This window comes from Tympanuchus pallidicinctus, unplaced genomic scaffold (assembly GCF_026119805.1).
Source record: "Tympanuchus pallidicinctus isolate F22 unplaced genomic scaffold, pur_lepc_1.0 scaffold14, whole genome shotgun sequence".
Lineage (NCBI taxonomy): Eukaryota > Metazoa > Chordata > Aves > Galliformes > Phasianidae > Tympanuchus > Tympanuchus pallidicinctus.
The window spans coordinates 7,048,278-7,067,822 of NW_026294659.1; the positions used below are offsets into that span (position 1 = coordinate 7,048,278).

Below are 19,545 nucleotides of genomic sequence, written 5' to 3' on the forward strand. Positions count from 1 at the left end.
CAACAAACCATTTCTGAAGGAATACCAAAAGCTGACTTTTTCAACTTATGTAAGCTGTAAAAACTGAAGTACAAGCATATTAATGTGTACATTAATACTAGGCATATTAATGTGTACATTATAACATAAGTAATAATGTTGTCCATGCTTCAATAATTTAGTAACAATTCCTAGGCCATGTAATTTAGTACAAAAGGCATCTACGAGTACTGAAGATGAGGGGTTACTTCATCAAGGATGGGAAATGGATTTTAGAGTCACGGTGTTTATTTACCTCGGCAATTTTTAAGTTACTTAATAGTCCTCCAGGACATTTATAATTCTTTATATCTTCTGGACAGGTATAGAAAATAAACCAGAAGGAAAATACACATCTATTAAGAGAATTTGCTTGACCTTCTCAAAGTAATCTTACTTAAAATTTACTTGCATGTTCAAACTGATCGTGTTGTCATTTCCCCAGTAGTATGAGGCTGTGGGACAAACAAATACTGTTTGGTTTACTGAATAAACCAGCAAGCACATAATTTCAACCCATATATAACTTACCTGCGCTTCCTGAGGCACTTGTGCTGCATCAACTCTGTCTGCAGTGTAGGCTGTCAGCTGTTTGTCTATAGCAGCAAGAGATTCTTGAATTAAGCGGAGGGTTTTGTCAGTCTCCTGGGCAGATTGAATACTCTGTTCAAGACTCTTTTGCCTTCTCACAGCCTAAAAACAATGACAACATTATTAATACTAGCAGTAGTAATGTGCATAATACATTTTTTCACTTTCTTTTTCTTTTCCAAAAATGCAAGCTAAGAATCAAAAGGAGTTCTCCTGACTTGTACTCATCCACCTTTTTATAAGATAAGTTCCGCATCTTTTTGCCATTCATTCAGTTCTCATTATTAAGAAACAAACATACGCTCAAAAAAAAAAAAAAAACAACCATAAAATAAAATCCCAGACTGCATAGGCAAGTTGCAAAAAATGCAGAACCCTGCATTTCTATAATTTCTATAATGAATGGAAGTTGGAAAAACTGTATAATAAAACCATGCTGATAGCTCAGTCTTTCCTTCCAAGGCTTTAGCAGTCCTCCTGATCTTATTATATAGTTCAAGAGATTTTGTTTACTGAGAATAGGGTACAATCCCATCTGCAATAATCCACTTCAGTAAGTGAGAGGGATAAAAGCTCTCTTGAGAAGGAGTTCTCACATATGAAGTATAAATAGCTTTCTGGAACACAGGCAATGTCTACTCTGAAAAAAAGAAAGATGGATTCTTACCTTGTCTGAGGGCTTCCCCAATCTATTATCATTCTAACCATGTTCTCTTTCAGTTGACTCTAGCTTCCACCATCAGCATCTATATTCACCTTTTATACAACTATATATATATATTTCTCTATATGCTATATAATATAACTATATTACTATATAACTATATAATACATATATTTCTGTTTTTTGAAAAGGATGCTTTCCTTTCAAAGAGCTTCCTTCATGGTTTACCAGTCTACCAAATCAGAAGAATAAATTAACCTTTCAATATGTTTTTAAAACACGTCCGTATTTAAACACTGGACATAAATTTGTTAGCATTAAGTATTATTTATAACAGTTTAATGTAATTATCAGGTAACAAATAACCAGTTGCTTTCTTCCATCTGTTGTGTTCTACTGCTCTCTCATATTTTACGTAGACCTAAGCCTAGCAGAATTTCTGCTTTATACAAAGCATGTAATCAACTATTTCAAATACAATACAGTTTTTCTCTGTACAGCCAAGTAGTTGACCAGAGAATAAAGTGACAGTCTTTCTTGTGACGTGAAATTAAAGAACGAGAGGAGAGGAAAATACTCTTCAAGAAACTTCTTAGGTGTTCTGCCATTTTCCAAGTGAATCCACGCTTCTCCTCAGTGGTGAGACAGTCATATTTCAATTTGAATTCACAGCTATTACTAAAATCTTTCCTTGAACAATAGTATTTCTCAGCAATTCAGTCAAAGATCTTGATATATGTGTTTCTCAAGTAGCTCAGATTCTCTTCCAGAGCTTCACATTTTACAAATAAAGGTTACATTTTGTGAGTGTTCTTGCTAGCTATTGGTATCAAGGAATGGGCCAACCAGTATTTACTATATTTGTGTTGTAAGCTGCTTTGTACTATTTCAGAACAGCTGATCAGATAATCTTGTATCGCTGCCAGTCCCAGGATCCTTTTGTGGAATGGGGCAGTGTTAGGTGCTGGACTAATGCTGTCACTGTTAATGGAAGCACCTGAGCCGCTAATGTGCTCATACCCAACTGAATTAACCACTGAAACAGAGTTATTTCTCAACACAGAACTAAGGCTGGCTATTTAAATGACTTACTTTCCTCTGATCTGAGATTTTTACATCGCAATATTACTAGCCTGTTCAAAGCAGTAGGATTAAAAAACAATTCAACTTACTCTGCCAGTCCTTACTATTGATTTGCAAGACTGACTAATATAAAGTCATGCTGTGTCTTTCCGTTACTGTCAGTTTACTGGAGATTGAAGATACACTAGATCAGAGACAGGCTAAATAGTTTTGTATGGCCCATGGGTGAGGGTATATGCCCTTGAAGCACAAAGATCTGTCACAAAGGAGAAAAATCTACCACATGTCTAGTGTGCATTTACCAATCTCTTCAGCTTTGGTGGAAGTAACCATTTGTCCATTTGTACAGAAGGCTGTACTGTTCTGAAGTTCAAAGAAACTCATCATTTAAAGTAAGATAACGAGAATGTTCCAAGTGACTCAATAACTTAATCTTTTCACTGAGTAAGTCCCTGGCATTATCACTGGCATTGCAGAACCCTTATCAATTCAATCCAGAGAGATGCAACAATATGGAGGAGTTTCTTCTTTCTTTTTCAGTAGAAAGGTGGTATGCATTACAGGTCTTTTCCAAAAGGAACAGGCATAAAACACACCTACGAGGTTAGACTGAGTTTCAAATTTATCCTTAAAACTCCCTTAAGTGTTTTTATATACTTATCTATATGTGCACTTTTTAATAAGAAATACAAAAAATAGAATTGTTTATATATACACATATTCTAGATTTAAATTTGTTTTCATTTATTCTGATCAGTTATTCTTTATTTTAGTGGAAGAGCACTGGTTTTCCTTTAGTCTGAGAGAGAAATACACCATTTAATGCTGCAGTTTTTAAACTGATCTGAGGACACTATGATAGGAAGCTCTAAGATCTGCCATCAGATTATAGTCAATATAACAGGAAGCTTTAATCTCTAGGGGAAAGTGTCTGACACTTAATTGCTAAACAGGAAATCTCAGGGAAACAACCATCTAGTTATCTCTGAGCTACTAAAATGTTGACAGCTCTCAAGGAAAATAAAAAACATGGAAAAAGCCTTGTGCTAGGAAGGGAAAAAACGTCAATTATGAACTGAAATGTTTAACAAAGCTTGTACTGTTTCTTATGGATTTTTGCGACTGAGACGTATTACAACATCTCTCTACGTCTTTCATCAATTGTTAATATATTAATGTACAGTTTTCTCACATTCAAAGAATTCATTTTGAGCCCAGAATTTCTTTTACACTGCTTAAGCTAGAACTAACTCTTCTGCAAATTCTAGTAATATTTCAGTGTGTTTTTAAAATAAGCCTTTCAAAATATTCAACCTGACCATACTATAGTGATATTCATCTTTGATTAGATGTAGTTCAAAAGTGCAAATTAAACCAATGAAGATTTCTTCAGGTGCAGTCTATGCCTTTCAGCTTGTAAAAGAAGACCTCTTCAAAGCAATCGTGGATATAGGGAATGAAGAATTCTTTTCTCCTCTTGAGAGGAGAACAAAACAGGAAAGTTGCAACAAATGATGAATATGGTATTTTAAAGAAAAGTGTTATGCAGAGTTATATTCTAAAAGGGTTATGTTCTAAAAGAAATTAAGAGACAATCCCCAAGAATAAAAATTGAATGTAGCCCACATGAAAAATAACATTTTATACAGTTTTTTGCAAGCACGGTCTTGAGAATATCTAATATCTGGCGTTTGTTGGACAGGATGTAAATCACTTTCAACATTACAGGAGATTACAGCCACCTGCAAAAGTTCTTCAGGCAATTGTGTTTTGTACATCAAATATATATATGTATTTGTATATATGTAAGTGAATCAATCCTGGAAAAATAGATGGAGTGTATGTCGCTTATCAGCCAGACCCAGATGTTCAAAAGTAAACCAAACATACTCTCTTTGTTAACCAAATAAGATAAGACGTACAAACATACAACCTTGATCAGCTTTAAAAACGAATCTCAGCAGCCATGCAACTTAATTTATATGGTAGAGGTTTGGTTTAATTGCTCTATTAATAGTGAATATTTCACCTACCAGCTTCTGTGCATATGAACATATTGTCTTGGTAATTACCTGCGTAATTATTTAAATAAAATAAATAACCACATTCACTTAGCCTACTAGCCAGCTGAAGTGACCTTGAACACAAGCTGAAGAGTGTTAAGTGCCAGCAATGTATTTTTATGGAAGGAGAATGCATGCTATTTGGATTTCAACAGGGCCATGTGAACAACTCAAAAAATTCAGTGTCAGGAATCTATGGGACAAAGCACACAAGACTTGAGCTTAAAAATTAATAAAACATTTTGTTGAATAAATTATATTCATGTGATAAAGAAACAGTGTGACAGAATCATTTGCGACTGAAATAGCTTCTTTACTCTATTCTACTTGTTTACAGATCTCACCATGAGCATTTGATTTCTGAACACCAGAGTAGCTTTGCAAGAACTGGGAGGCTTTCTCACTCCCCTCCATTTTTATTCTTATTTCAACTGGAAAGCAATGACCTGGACAGGCTTGAGAGGCGGCCCATGCCAACCTCATGAAGTCTAACAAGGCCAAGTGGAAGGTCCTGCAGATTGGTCAGGGCAATCTCAAGCACAAATACTGGCTAGGCAGAGAATGGCATGAGAGCAGCCCTGAGGAGAAGGATTTGGGTGTGCTGATTGATGAGAGATTCAAGATGAGCTAGCAACGCATGCTTGCAGCCCAGAAGGCCAACCATAACCTGGGTTGTATGAAGAGAAGAGTGACCAGCAGGACAAGAGAGGTGATTCTGCCCCTCTACTCTGGTCTTGTGAGACCTTACCTAGAGTATTGTGTCCAGTTCTACAGCCTCCAACACAAGAAACATATGGAGTTGTTGGAGTTGGTCTGGAGGAGGGCCATGAAGATGATCAGAGGGCTGGAGCACCAACCCCTACAAGTACAGGCTGAGAGAGCTATCTCAGAATTTTATTTTAGATTTTTTTCTCAGAATCTTCTCTACCTTGGAATCCCAAAAGTAGAAGGTCGTCAGAATGGCACTCCATCTGGTAGGCCTTCCACATAGAACATCTCCAAGAAGGATTTGAACAACACAAACGGTACCTTCACTGGCTCACTCAGCCCCAATGCTTCCCCACATTTTTCATTAAAAAGATTTTAAATCTTCAGGCTGGAGGCTGCTTCTGGGGGGACCTCATAGCAGCCTTCCAGTACCTAAAGCGGAACTACAGGAAAGCTGGGGAAAGGCTTTTTATGAGGGCAGGTAGCAACGGAATGAAAGGAAATGGCTTTAAACTGGAAGAAGGTAGATTTAGACTAAATACTAGGAATAAATTATTTACTGCGAGCGTGGTGAGGCACTGGAACAGGTTGCCCAGAGCGACTGTGAATGCCCCCTCCCTGGAAGCATTGAAGGCCAGGCTGGATGATGCTTTGAGCAATCTGGTGTAGAGGGAGCTGTCCTTGCCTATAGCAGAGGGGCAGGGAGATGATCTTAAAGGTGCCTTCCAACCAAAACCATTTTATGATTCTATGAATACGACCCTAACATATTTTGTCTATACAATCATCAAAATAATCTCCAGAAGTCTATTTCACCGTACTTATTGTACTTCTGAAATTGAACCCCTGCAGGTAGTATTACTTTTTAGACAAGCAAGACTATGTGAAAGTCCTGTTTTCAGGCACTGGAAGTTCTCTGTATGCTAGTGGCTTTCTCTTCCTAAGTCAGGAAAAAAACAAATAATAAGAAGCAGAATCCAGGGAAAATATCTGCATTCAGTTAAGTATTTATGAAAAAAAAAAAAAAAAAAAAAAAAAAAAAGGGAGGGGTTGGGAGGGAAGAACGGGGCAGTATACAGAAAGTAATGTTACTTTTTCACTTAAGACACTATTCAGCAACATAGGACATGAATGCAAAGGTAACCAGGCGCTTTCCTTCAGCTACCCTTTTGTCCTGATTCTATCAGTATCCCATGTTAAGCAAGCAAACAGGTATGTGATGCTTTGCTACCTATTGGAGTCAACCTACCATACCTATATAACTGGTCCATCTCTAAAATAAGTCAATGTTTGTGCCTTTTTTAGGAAGTAAACTAACTTTTTGGTTTTTTTTATTTTTTTTAAATGGTGCTAGATAGTCAGCTATTTAAGGGGAGGAAAAGTCAATTACTAAGTATACCTCCTGCTGCAGTTCTTCCCATCGAGTATTGAACTTCTCAAGTTTCTCATTGATCAATTCATCCAAGATTCCACCATCAGTTAAAGTCTGAGCTAATTCCCGAATCTGATTGCGATTATCTTCTGGATGTCTCATTAAACGTTCCAAAGACTGAAACAAGTTAAAAAAAATAGATTGTTCTCCTTTCTGTAAATAAAATTCTACAGAGCAATCATAATTTCCCTTAAAATTTTAAATAAGAAACTTCACATTTCTTGGACAATCAAAGTAGAGAGATAGGCCAAAAATATCACTGCCCTCCATCTTGAAAATAAATATTTTCCACTACCCATTACTATAATCAAAGAACGACTCTTTATAAAGTAACAAATTGCATGCCTTATTTTAAGCCTGTGCAAAATACCCACTGATAGTATCTGTATAGTTTATATAAAAAAAATTGCTTTGGTAACTTGACAGATGAAGCTCAATGGCAGAAAGGCATCACCAGTGTAATGTTTTGTATTTTGATCCTCTGAAATCATTAACAGAATTTCTAAGAATTTGAAAGGCTCCATGAATAAAAAAACAAAAAACCAGAGTTGCAGTTCTAAAATGAAAATTTGCTTTCACTTTTAACCTACTTAAGAGAGGATATTTTTTTACAACATATGTTTTATTATCACCAATAAGGCATAATACAGTAAATTAATCTATTTCCCTTAGGTGGATCTAAATTCAAACTGGTATTGTTTACATCAGCACTTACATCTAAAGACTCAGAAATCTCCTCTGCACCTCCCTGGATATTTTCAGTTGCCTTGAGTTTCAATTCCACCTCATTCAACCATTTGTTTTCTGCATCCAAATATGACAACAATTCATGCCAACATGCCCAGACTTCCTGAAGGAGAAAAAAATGTTTATTGGGATTGAAGCTCAAAGCCAAATTTCACTTATTAAAAGACTGAAAACACGGCATGTTTCATTCCCAAAACATTGCAATGTCTAATGTTTACAGTATCTTATACAGTTGATTTTTTCCCTGTGTTTATGGATTCTAAATAAATACAGTATATAACCAAAACATTTTCATCAAATACAGAAAAAAAAAACATAATATGAAGAAGCTAACACTTCTGCAAAAACAAAAACAAACAAAAAAACAAAAAAAAAAAAAAAAAAAAACAAAGCCAAAGAAAAAACACCTTGAAGATTTTCTGTTCCAAATACACAAGTTGTCAAATTTTCAAGGATTCATGTTAGAAGTTTGTCTTTATTACAAAACATAATTAAGCTGCTTAAATAGTCTGCACATTAATTACCTAAAGCACAAATTCATACAATATCTAAAAACAGGGATTTCAAGAATACTGATCAAATCTTCACAGAAATTAATACTGATATAAATTTGTCCTGGTTACAGTTGTGATAATTTTCTTCCTAGCAGTCGGTATAGTGCCCTATTTTGTATTTGGGATGTAAACGCTGGTGGTAACAATGCAATATTTTAGTTACTGCTGAGCAGTGCTTACACTAAGCCAAGGACTATTGTGCTTCTCAGGCTGCCCTACTCAAAAGGGGCTGTGGGTGCACAAAGAGCTGGGAAGTGACAGACCCATTACAGCTGACCCAAACTGGTCAAAGGGATGCCCCATGCCATATGCTGTCATGCTTAACTATAAAACTGGGGGAGCAGGCAGCAGAGACTGTTGTTGCTTGGAAACTGGCTGGGCGCCTGTCAGTTAGCTAGTGGTGAGCAACTGTGTTCTGTATTATATTTGTTTTTTTTCGCCATCTACCCTCTTATTTTATTTGCTATTAAACTGGCCTTATCCTTATCTCATCTTACGAGTTTTACCCCTTTTAAAATTATTATTATTTTTACAATCCTTCCATCTCATTTTGGGATAAGGGGAGCAAAGACTTGTGTGCTGCTTAGTTGCCTGAAAGGTTAAACCATGATAAAATTATAGGTCATTTAAGTCCTAGAATACATAATATAATGTTGTAAAATATATTTATATTATATTTTGCATTTACATTTACATTGCATTATTTTAAATGTAACTCCTGTTTTTTTTAGTATTTAACATTTTCCAGTACTTGAGGATACTTAAATAAGTAGATAAAAATGGCATATTGAATGCATTTTTCCTTTTTTTCTTAAAAGAAAGTAGACTCATGGCAGCCCATAAGCCAAGATTCCTAGAGTAACAATTCATTTCACCTAACCTTGGCCATTGCAAATTCAAGTCTTTGTAAAGGTTAGAAAGAGATATTACTTTACAATAGCATCATCATTAGTGTGGGCAAACACAGTTCACCAGCTTAGATTAGAGAACTAATTTCCCAGGGTAAAATTTGGAGGAGGTAAGTTTTACCCAACTGCGTATTTGTCCTCTACAAAGTTAGCTAATGTGAATTATTTCACAACAAAATAAGCATGTCTAAATCACCATGACCCCAGTGTAAAATAAAAACAGTTCTAGGACAAGAAACTGTAATGGAACTGGCCAAAATGGCAGGGTCAACTGAAAATGTGACACATTCAGATTATCAGCAGATCAAATACTGTTTCTCTGCTGTCCAGCTTCAGAGTCATTTAATCAAAACCCTTAGCCATGGAAGAATGAAGCCTAGAGGAGCTGGTGAAGACAACACCACCAGGTTGCTACAGAAGCCAGATGCTTGTCTTAATCTCAGAAAGGATAAGAAATCTGAGCAGTCATTACAGTCCATCATCTACAAAACATGCCTGTGATTTCTCTTTAGTTTTACTCTCCAGCACATACAATTCTTACTAAGATTTAGGTATATGGCCTACAAAAACATGTGGTATTTAGTATGTAACTCATACAGCCAGAAGTGCTTTAGGCTGCTCGTGGTCCCATACAATAATACACCTTCATTCTCTACCTCACTTCTACAGTTAGAATAACTATAAATACAAGCATTAACAAAACATCCAACCTCCAAAGTTTTGCACTTTCCATTCAGTCTGCTGCAGAGTCTCTGATAGCTGGTAATTAGAACATCAAGCTCCTTTTTCAAAGCCTCGTTAGCTGCAGGTGGAGCCTTTGCTATGAAATTATTCACGGAATCAGTAATAAGCTTCACTTTCACTTCTTTCTGCATGGCCTCTTCCTTTGCTCTCTGTAAAATAAAAATCATAGCTCTGATTTGAGAAAGAAGCAGATTTCAAGTAACTCCTTCAGAATTGTCTCTGTCAGAAGGAAAAAAAAAAAAACACCACAAAAACATCCAATAACTAATTAATTCCATGAAGTTCTGAGAATTAACCCTTAAACTTGAATGCACACGAAAAACTTGTTTTTATTTTTTTGGCAATACATCACAGAATTGCAGGAGTTGGTAGGGACCTCATTGGTAGGGCACCTACATTGTAGGGGACCTACATTTTCCCTAGACTTCCTTTTACTGTTGACATACTTCTAAATTTTTTTCTTGTTATCCTTTATATATACATGATACTCAATGGAATTTAATATCTTAACTTAATCATTTCATTTGTGTTAGATTAAGCTACTTCATTTTTTTCCAATGAATGTTCCAAGTACCTTTGCCATAAGACATTATAGACTACAGATAAGAACTCCCTGAAACTCAAAGAAATCAACATGAAACGTTATTCCCGTGTGAGCCTGTGGAACTTGTACAAACTAGAATAATTAGAAAAAGGCTGTTTCTGCCAGAGAAAGCTAACCACTTTACTCCTGTCATTCCTGTCTAATAGCTCTGGGAAGAAAATGGCTGCAAAATGAACAGAATTTTGACCATATTTTTGCTTGTTATGTGACACAAGAGGTAGCTGCAATCCTTCAGGGAAAGGATAACCAGGACCAGGTGCAAAGATGCATGGTACTGACTTAGTTATCTACACAGGTTCGATTGTCACAATTTGAACATCTCTGTACTTTAGCTGGAAATCTAAAATACTGAAAAATCCAAAACAGGGCTTGTGTTTAGAACTATATACTTCATCTGTTTTATTATGCAGTATAATCTAATAATTTGAGCTTGCTACTTGATTAACAAGCAAGAATTGTAAATCTACAGCACATGCTTACTATCAATTATATTTGTATCACAGTACTTATGTAAAATAATGTTGAACAAGTAACATGTTGAAGCTGAATTTGATATGAGAGAGGGAAGGGACGCCATCCAAAGAGACCCGTACAAGCTTGAGAAATGAGCTCATGTGAAACTAACGAGGTTCAACAAGGCCAAGTACAAGGTGTTGCATTTGGGTTGGGGAGATCCCAGGATCAACCTGCAGTACTGCGTTCAGTCCTAGGGCACCAAGCACAAGAAACATACAGGGCTGTTGAAGCAGGTCCAAAGCAGCGACATGAGAGAATCAGAATGCTGGAGTACCTCTCCTATGAAGAAAGATTGAGGGAGTTGCGCTTGTTCACACTGGAAAAGAGAAGGCTCCAAGAAGACCACATTGTGGCCTTCCAGTACTTTAAAGGAGCTTATAAACAAGAGGGAGAACAACTTTTTACATGATCTGATAGTGACAAGGCAAGGGAGAGATTCAGGTTAGATGTTAGAAATAAATTCTTTATTCAGAGGGCAGTGAGGCACTGGCACAGGCTGCACAGAGAAGATGTTGATGCCCCATCCCTGAAGGTGTTCAAGGCCAGGCTGGACGTGGCCTGGGCAGTCTCTGATGGGTGGCAACCCTGACCATGGCAGGTAATTGGAACTAGGTGATATTTCAGGTCCTTTCCAATCCAAACCATTCTATGATTCTATAAAAATCAAGTATCCAACAAAGCAAAGAGGAAAAGCAACCACTTTGTTAACAATGCAGAAGTTTAAATATCCTCAAACTTTATTTGAAACTGGCTACTGCTTTAAATTTCAGGCTGAAAAACTAGGTATCAAAAGACTCCTTTTTGAATGACAGAGTAGACTTTTTCTATAAAAGATTCTTCAAAAAGAACTTTAAAAGCTGTTCAAGGACTTTGTTCATCTCTTACCTTCAGTTCTTCAACAGCTTTCTGTAATTCGTCGGGTGTTTTATACTCAAAATCTCTTTCCAGATATTCTTCCTCAGCTTGTGTTATCCATTCATGCATCTCTGACAAATCCTTTCTCAGGCTCACAGTCTTATCCAAACCACCTTTTAATGCTGCCTTCTTAGCATGGGCCTTTAAAAAAGAAAACATTATGTGGTACTTAAAGCAACTATGCTGCATGGACTCAATGGCATTTTAGCCTGAAAAGAACCAATCCCAATCCTATAGTTACAGCTGTAAATTAGATAGCTGTTATTAATAAGAACTTGGACAGGCAGAAAATAAGAAGTAATGGGAAAAGTACAATGTATGTGTACATATACTTTTTTTTTAAGTGCATACTGCTGTGGAAAATGGTTTTCTAATGATCTACCACATACTGAGGTGATCAGAAAAACATCTGAAAAAATATCATCCAGGAACTCTGCTATAAAAGATATAAAAAGAACAAGCAATGTGCATGGCTTAATCTCACTGATGAACTCATTATCAGATCTCTCAGAAAGATGTATATCTTAAAGAGATATAAGTAAAAAAAGGGCACTTCTACTGGAGGAAAATACCTTAGAGTGAAAAAAACTTGCATTAAACGCTCTGCTACTCACTAACACTATACTGGGGTCATATAACTTATGTTATACTGCCATTTATAGAATGGTGCATCAGCCTACTAAAACTGAACTAAAGGCAGCAATTGAACAATCTTTCACAGTATAAATAAGTTGTATCAGAAACACCTAGTTGCCTCCGTGCCATTTCTGGAATTGGGTGGATATGCAGAGCTGATCACTACAATATCCTGCAGAGTGATGCTGCTTAGGTATATCTTATTTTTCAGTATCATCAGGAGGAACTCTGTCATAGAACTTCATGTAAGTTTCTGGTTTTTGCAGGTTTGGTTACCCATCCTTATTAAGGCCTGCCTGTTAAACATTCTACGCAACTACTGTTTTACAGAACAAAACAGGATAACACCAAAAAGTTATGTCCAACAAGTGTGAAAACAGATCAATATGGTGTCCTGCAAACTTGCCTCTTCCTTGGAAGAGAAAGTTACCTTCAATCACTTGGAAACAGTATCTGAATATTGACTGCTGGCTTACACAATTGTATTAACTGCTTGTATATTAATCCAGGCTGACTTTTCCAAATTGTTTCAATCAAATTTTTATATTTACTGCTTCTCATGTGCTTTAAGAGCTGTTATTGAAGAAGTTATATTAGAAATCACTATTGAGAGGCAATAATTTGTTTAGTGTATTGAATTGAACTATTACAGGATAATTTTCAGGGATGCCAGAATAAAACTGCAGCATTCCTGAAATTAGAAGGCTTTACTTGAAATTTATTTGAAAGAAGTGCAAAGTTCTCAAACGCATTAACATTACAAAACTATTAAAACATTAATATGAAAAATAATATTAAAAAATTGCCATTAATCAAATGGGAAAGACTACAAAAGAGCATCAATAAAATGTGTTAGAGATTTAGATGTCTTTTCATAGAATCATAGAATCATAGAATCACCAAGGTTGGAAAAGACCTAAAAGATCATCCAGTCCAACCGTTCACCTATTCCCAATAGCTCCTACTAAACCATGTCCCTCAATACAACATCCAGTCTTTCCTTGAACACCCCCAGGGTCGGTGACTCCACCACCTCCCTGGGCAGTCCGTTCCAGTGCCTGACCACCCTTTCTGAAAAGTAATACTTCCTAATGTCCAGCCTGAATCTCCCCTGCCGTAGCTTGAAGCCATTCCCCCTGGTCCTATCACTAATGACACGAGAGAAGAGGCCGACCCCCAGCTCACTACAGCCTCCCTTCAGGAAGTTATAGAGAGCAATGAGGTCTCCCCTGAGCCTCCTCTTCTCCAGGCTGAACATTCCCAGCTCCTTCAGCCTCTCCTCATATGGCCTGTGTTCCAGACCCCTCACCAGCTTTGTTGCCCTCCTTTGAACACGTTCCAGGGCCTCAATATCTTTCTTGCAGTGAGGGGCCCAAAACTGGACACAGTACTCGAGGTGCGGCCTCACCAGTGCTGAATACAGGGGAACAATCACCTCTCTGCTCCTGCTTGCAACACTGTTTCTGATGCAAGCCAGGATGCCATTGGCCTTCTTGGCCACCTGGGCACACTGTCGGCTCATGTTCAGCCGAGCATCAATCAATACCCCCAGGTCCATTTCCTCTACGCAGTCCTCCAGCCACATCTTAGATTTCCAAAATCAACTGTTTTATGATTGTGCTTATCAGAAAAATGAAAGGATGACATTTTGCACATGCACAGTAATTTATATAATAAGAGTGTAAATTTATATGTTTATAAAATGGGTATAGCATATCTCCCAAATTCTATCTTTGAGAAGGTTTCATTTCTTATTTCATTGTGACTGAAAGACTTAATGTTCCTTAGAATCCATATCAGAAACTTGGCATACTTCACACATCCAATTAAAACACGAATCATTATCTTGGATATTCTTTGGTTTGTTTCCTATCCATTGGGTATGCACAGAAGAACAAACTCTGCCAATGAAAAACCGGATTATTAGTTAGAAAAGAACCAGTCAAAGAAGGAGATTTGATACCTGTTGGCAAATATGTTCCCACTGAGCATTGAGATCCTTTAGTTCTATTGCTATTCTGGAAGCAAATTCTGGCTCTGCTTCCCTCTTCATTTTCTTCCCAATCTCATTAACACTGTTCAAACTTGGCTGGATTGTCTGGATATCATTCACTAAAGCCTGAAAGAATAGTAGAAGATTAGGCAAGTAGCACTCACTCAAACCATGTGATTTATACTTTTCCTATCAAAACATTTCTACATGAGATTCTAACATGATTTTGGTTCAGATTTCAACTCAAATGAGCACAATTAGTAGACTTCACTATGAAAACAAAAAAGGAATGAGTAATAAAAGCGTGGTGAGCTATTCTATATCATATGATGTTAATTTGCAAAATATATTAAGTTTTGAATATAAATTTACTACATACTAGATATACATATATAAAAATAGTGTATAAATATACATACATGCTACATAGGATGTTATGTTATATACTGCATATTTTATTTGCATTTGTAAAAGAACATCCCATCATAATGGTGAAGCCACCTTACTAACTACGCATTACCCTTGGCTTAGTAATTCATCTGATAGTTTCATTAAAATGATCTGAATGGTGACATTCTCAGGTTATTTCTAGTTATTAGAATTTTATTTGTGGTTGAATATTATTTAAACCCTGAGGTAGCTCTAACTCACCACCTCCAATTTTATTTGCTAAGGCCTTCTTTAGTCCTTCAAGTGTTACCTAGGCTTCTTACACAGTAGAAAAAGCTGTAAGTGTAAAAATACAAATGGTGATGATGATTTTGATAACTTTATTATATACTTCACAATAGTGGCTAATAGTTATGTAAATTCTTCATAAACTCAGGTGACATTCTAAAGGAGTTGCATGCAACTCACATCTCTGTAAAAGGTAAGAGTTGTTCCACATAAATTACAATCATTTTTATTTCAATAAGGAATAAGAGAGTAATTTTGAGGAGACTGTAGTTCTGTAAGATCAGTACATATCTTTCATAATATTTACACACGCTGCCAGAATATTTACAGAACTTGTAAGTTCTGATGAACACATTCTCAGAGACTGTTATAGGTTACAAGATTCACTGCACTTACAAACTCTGTAGGGACAGGCAGAAAAAAATATGTAAACCTTGCGAAGAAAGTATCAACACTTCAAGATGCTTTAAAAATCTGCTGGGAGAAAATCCTGGTACTTCAAAGTTTAGTGAGAAAAACGGATGCAACTCACAATACCTTCATACCTTCAGTTACCTGAAATTATTTCAGTCCAGTCAGAAAAGTCTGTAAATCATGCGTGACTAGTAGATGCGGAAGAACATCTTCTGACACAGATCACTCAGCATGTAAGTACACAGGCAATGTTTGCAAATTCAGCAAACTAAATGAACAACTATCTTAAGAGGCTACAAAACCTATATATTGTTACAAGTCCCCTCTCATCAATGTCTTGCTCCTGCTATAAACGTATACTGAAGTAGTCCCTGTATGCTCTCTCTCTGTATATTCAGGTTTTCCATTTTACAACATGAATTTATTTTTAAGAATGGTGATCATCTGTGTAATTTCTGTATAAGATCAATACACAGAGAAAAATAGTTGTCAAGCAGACAAATAGTACTCACTGTACACTGTTCTAGTTGCTTTTCCAGAGCTTCTGAATCACCAAGAGCAGGCCATTCCTCCTTCAGAAAGACATCTACTTCAGCCATCCACTTCTTCAATGTTTTTGTGTCATTCTGTTTATTAAGAAGACATTTTATATCACAAACTAGTGTTAACTGCTAATAACATAATTCTGTCACTATGACTAGAACTCACTACAATTTAATTCTGAGATTATTTGTATTTAGATGTTGAATACACATTCATCAGGTCCTTGTATGGCTTCAGACTGTTCACACTGAGCCATTAGTTCAGCTTCATCTATCAAATCCTTCTGTGATTTAAACTTCAGGATCATTTTGCAAGTTGCATATTCTGTTACCTATTCCTCAATCAGAACACAACACAGAAAACATGCCACGTTGCACAGGACAAAAAAAACTTGTAAGCAAAACAGTAACTGAAACAAATTCTGTCCAGAAACTGAAAAATCACACACAGTGACTTAATGACAAGAGTCAAAAAGAGGATTTCAGAGACTGAGTCTCATTTAGTATTTACAGCACTAGAGTATTTGTAATCAGTAACTTGCTTTCAATATGCTTACATTAAATCTGTAAATTATTAATAATAAAAAAGCAGAACACTAAATGCTTGCAAACAAGGAACATCACCAATCCAAGGAAGCATTACATACATAATGTAAGACCATAAGATGAGATTTGATGATCTACCAAGAGGACAATATCCAGCTTTTCTCAATCCTAGAGGTGAAAGACTTTATTCTAGCAGTCAATGAGAAATTTAAATGGTCCTTTAAAAAATGTGGCTTAAAATTACCTTAAAATGCTACCTAAGTTAAACAGATGCATGTTAAAAATGAAAATGATAAATGGCAAAAAATGCCAAAGGCAAATTATAACATTTGTTCATCAAACCATTTTCATAAGCAGTGAACTATGTATCACTGTTAAATGCTGAAAACAAAACTGAATTTAAACATTAAAAAGGATTTATCATTAGAACACAAATTGTGCCCTAAAATACATCAAAAAATGCTTTAACAAGTACTACCAGGTAATTAACTAAATGAAACATTTTCCTAATGTGCTTGGTGTATATAATAAAAACAGACTACACTGGAAAATGCATTTAATTAATAAAAATAAATATGTAAAAATTACCAGCGTAGTTCAAAATAGCTATTACAAAAACACTGTTGAATTCTCTACTGTGCATATAATTATCATTTAGTAAAAATAGTTCAGAATCAGATTTCAAGATGAAAAAGTTATATCTTTACATGAATACTTATAGTTCATTACAGCTGCGATGTATAGATCTGATGGAATTCATTAAAAAAAAAAAATATATCAGTCTCCAGCTACTAGTGAAGATTGAATGTCTGACTTGTATTTTAAATCAGACTGCAAGTGTATCTTCCCTATCAACACTGATTTTGACATATCCCTTGCAGATGCATTCCATAAATTGCAACAGCTCAAACAATTGTCTGGATCACAAGTCATTCAAGGAGTTGAAAAGACAATGAGTTTTGTATCAACTGTATACCACAGCAATTTCAGCAACAAATACAAAAGGCAAAAATTTGTATTCAGCAATACCTCAGGTAGTTTTGAAAGTACATGCTCTGCAGAGCATGGCCATGATGTTCAGGACACTTTTAAGAACAGTGATTGAATACCTAAGCTTCTGACAAAAAAAGAAGACAAAGACTGGAATTTCACAATCAAATCACAAAGCCTTAGAATCATTGAATGGCTTTGGTTAGAATGGACCTTAAAGCCACTCAGCTCCAAGGCTCCTGCTGCGGGCTCACTAGTACTCTTTAGCTAGGTTTAAAGATGATACATTCTGGAAAAGACATTCATATGAGGTTAAAAAAAAAATAAATCGATGTAAAATTTGTTGTTTACTTGCTGACAGTTTTTTTTTTCTTATTTCCTTCAAAAATTGTCCACGGTAACAGTGGTCCTACAGATCTAAGAGGTGCAGTGAAGAAGAAAACTCACTGTCAAATGAATACTATCTTCTTCTTCTCCTCCCACAGAGTTTAAACATAATAAATTTCAAGTTGAAATATACTTTTTACATAGAGAACCAGAGCATTAACTACAAAGACTAATCTGTTTTGGATGATCTGTTTTGTGCAATTGCAAATATATCACTGTACTATTGATAAAATCAATTTTCAGTTTTCCTAGTCATATTGGGTGCAGATATCAAAGTTTTGATAGTAGGGAAGGGGGCGGAGGGACACAAATCCAGGGGTGGCCTCTGTGTCCCATGCCAGCACAGCATGCTCCGTGACTGCAGAGCAGAGAAAAAATGTAAGAAATGTGAACACCAACACACAGGTTAGTGATGAAGGAGGGAGAGAAGGTGCTGGATGAGAGTGGCAGAGACCATAGTGGAGGAAGAAGAATGTCCACACATCCCATGGGGAACCGCATGCCAGATATTTCCCGAAGGAACCTGCAGCACAAGATGAGACCACACTGGAGCAAAGTTTTCCCAAACGATTTATGGGCTAATCATAAGTTTCAGTTCCCCAGCTCCTGAGCTGCTTGGTTGGGAGAGGAGTAGTTAAGCTACTTAATATCACCTTCTTGTGTAATGCTGATATATGTGATTTGTAAGTAAACAAGAAATTCTCAGAGTGAAACAAAACAACACTGTAAGGTTGCAATAATGTCATTCTAAATACCTGAAAATCACGTAACTGTGCAAGTGAGGAACATTTCTAACTCTTGGCAGCTGCTACCAAGATACTACCATGCTACAAATGCCATTAAATATGTAAGTGAATCTATTAGACTCAATATGGTTAAAGCTACTTCAGCTGCAATAAAAACTTTAACTACATTGAAAAAGTAAGTAGAGAAATAATAATAGCAATTTCAATGAAATTAAAGTTATTTAGAATTCAAAGAAAAATCCTGGGCCCACCAAAATCGAGAGAACATTTCATTACATTTTAACTTTATGTACTCCTTTGATGTGTATGCTGTGCTATTCATAAGGCCACAAGCCACCTCAGGTGAGGCTGAGTAAGTTTGTTTAACCTGGAATCGTTGGAGTTTAGTCATAAGATCCTCAAGTTTCTGGCAATGTTCCACCAACTGTGATGACAGCTTTTTCCAGCGGCCAACAATCAACTCAACCTCCGATCGGTATTTCTGGCTGACTTCTGCAGGGGCTTTCCTAGACAAATCTTCAACGGTTGTGTTGAGATAGTTCAGGCCTTTTTGCTGCTCTTGCAGAGAACTTTGTAGAGCCTATGAAATAAGCAGTAAATACTATTCAGACATACGTATTAATTCTGAACAAACTTTTCTTAGCCATAGATGAGGCTGCTGGATCAAGGACTGAAAACTCTGAACATAGGTTGTCTTTGCTAAAAACTCCAATTGCTTATGCTACTAAATTATATGGAATTGCTTTTCTCAAACTGCACTGCAGAGTTTTTAGTTCAACTACTACTAATAATAATCAGAGTTGTTTACACTAGTTCATGGAGGTAATTCAGATACATTTCAATAACTTGAAATAGGAACTTCCTAAGATCCTTAAGACTACATTTTAAAACAATCAGACTATAAGCAGAGAAGAACAAACTCAGAATTGCTTTTATGATTTTAAGTTTTGACAACCATTTATCCCAAATTTGCTGCATCTAGCTTCTTCTTTCTATTCTATTCTATTCTATTCTATTCTATTCTATTCTATTCTATTCTATTCTATTCTATTCTATTCTATTCTAC

The 19,545-nt window shown here is 36.1% G+C and overlaps 1 protein-coding gene across 16 annotated transcripts in view; it reads right to left on the minus strand.

Annotated features, from left to right (window-relative positions):
• Nucleotides 1-19,545, minus strand: part of DMD (dystrophin) — a 1,043,395-nt gene that overhangs the window by 623,974 nt on the left and 399,876 nt on the right. For all 16 annotated transcript variants that reach the window (XM_052674157.1, XM_052674152.1, XM_052674148.1 and 13 more), the window contains 8 exons: nt 18,847-19,059; nt 15,781-15,894; nt 14,147-14,302; nt 11,518-11,688; nt 9,479-9,661; nt 7,275-7,409; nt 6,527-6,676; nt 550-711 (listed from right to left, as the gene is read on the minus strand). In XM_052674157.1, the coding sequence (XP_052530117.1) occupies nt 550-711; nt 6,527-6,676; nt 7,275-7,409; nt 9,479-9,661; nt 11,518-11,688; nt 14,147-14,302; nt 15,781-15,894; nt 18,847-19,059 (1,284 nt within the window). The remainder of the gene's footprint in view (nt 1-549; nt 712-6,526; nt 6,677-7,274; nt 7,410-9,478; nt 9,662-11,517; nt 11,689-14,146; nt 14,303-15,780; nt 15,895-18,846; nt 19,060-19,545) is intronic.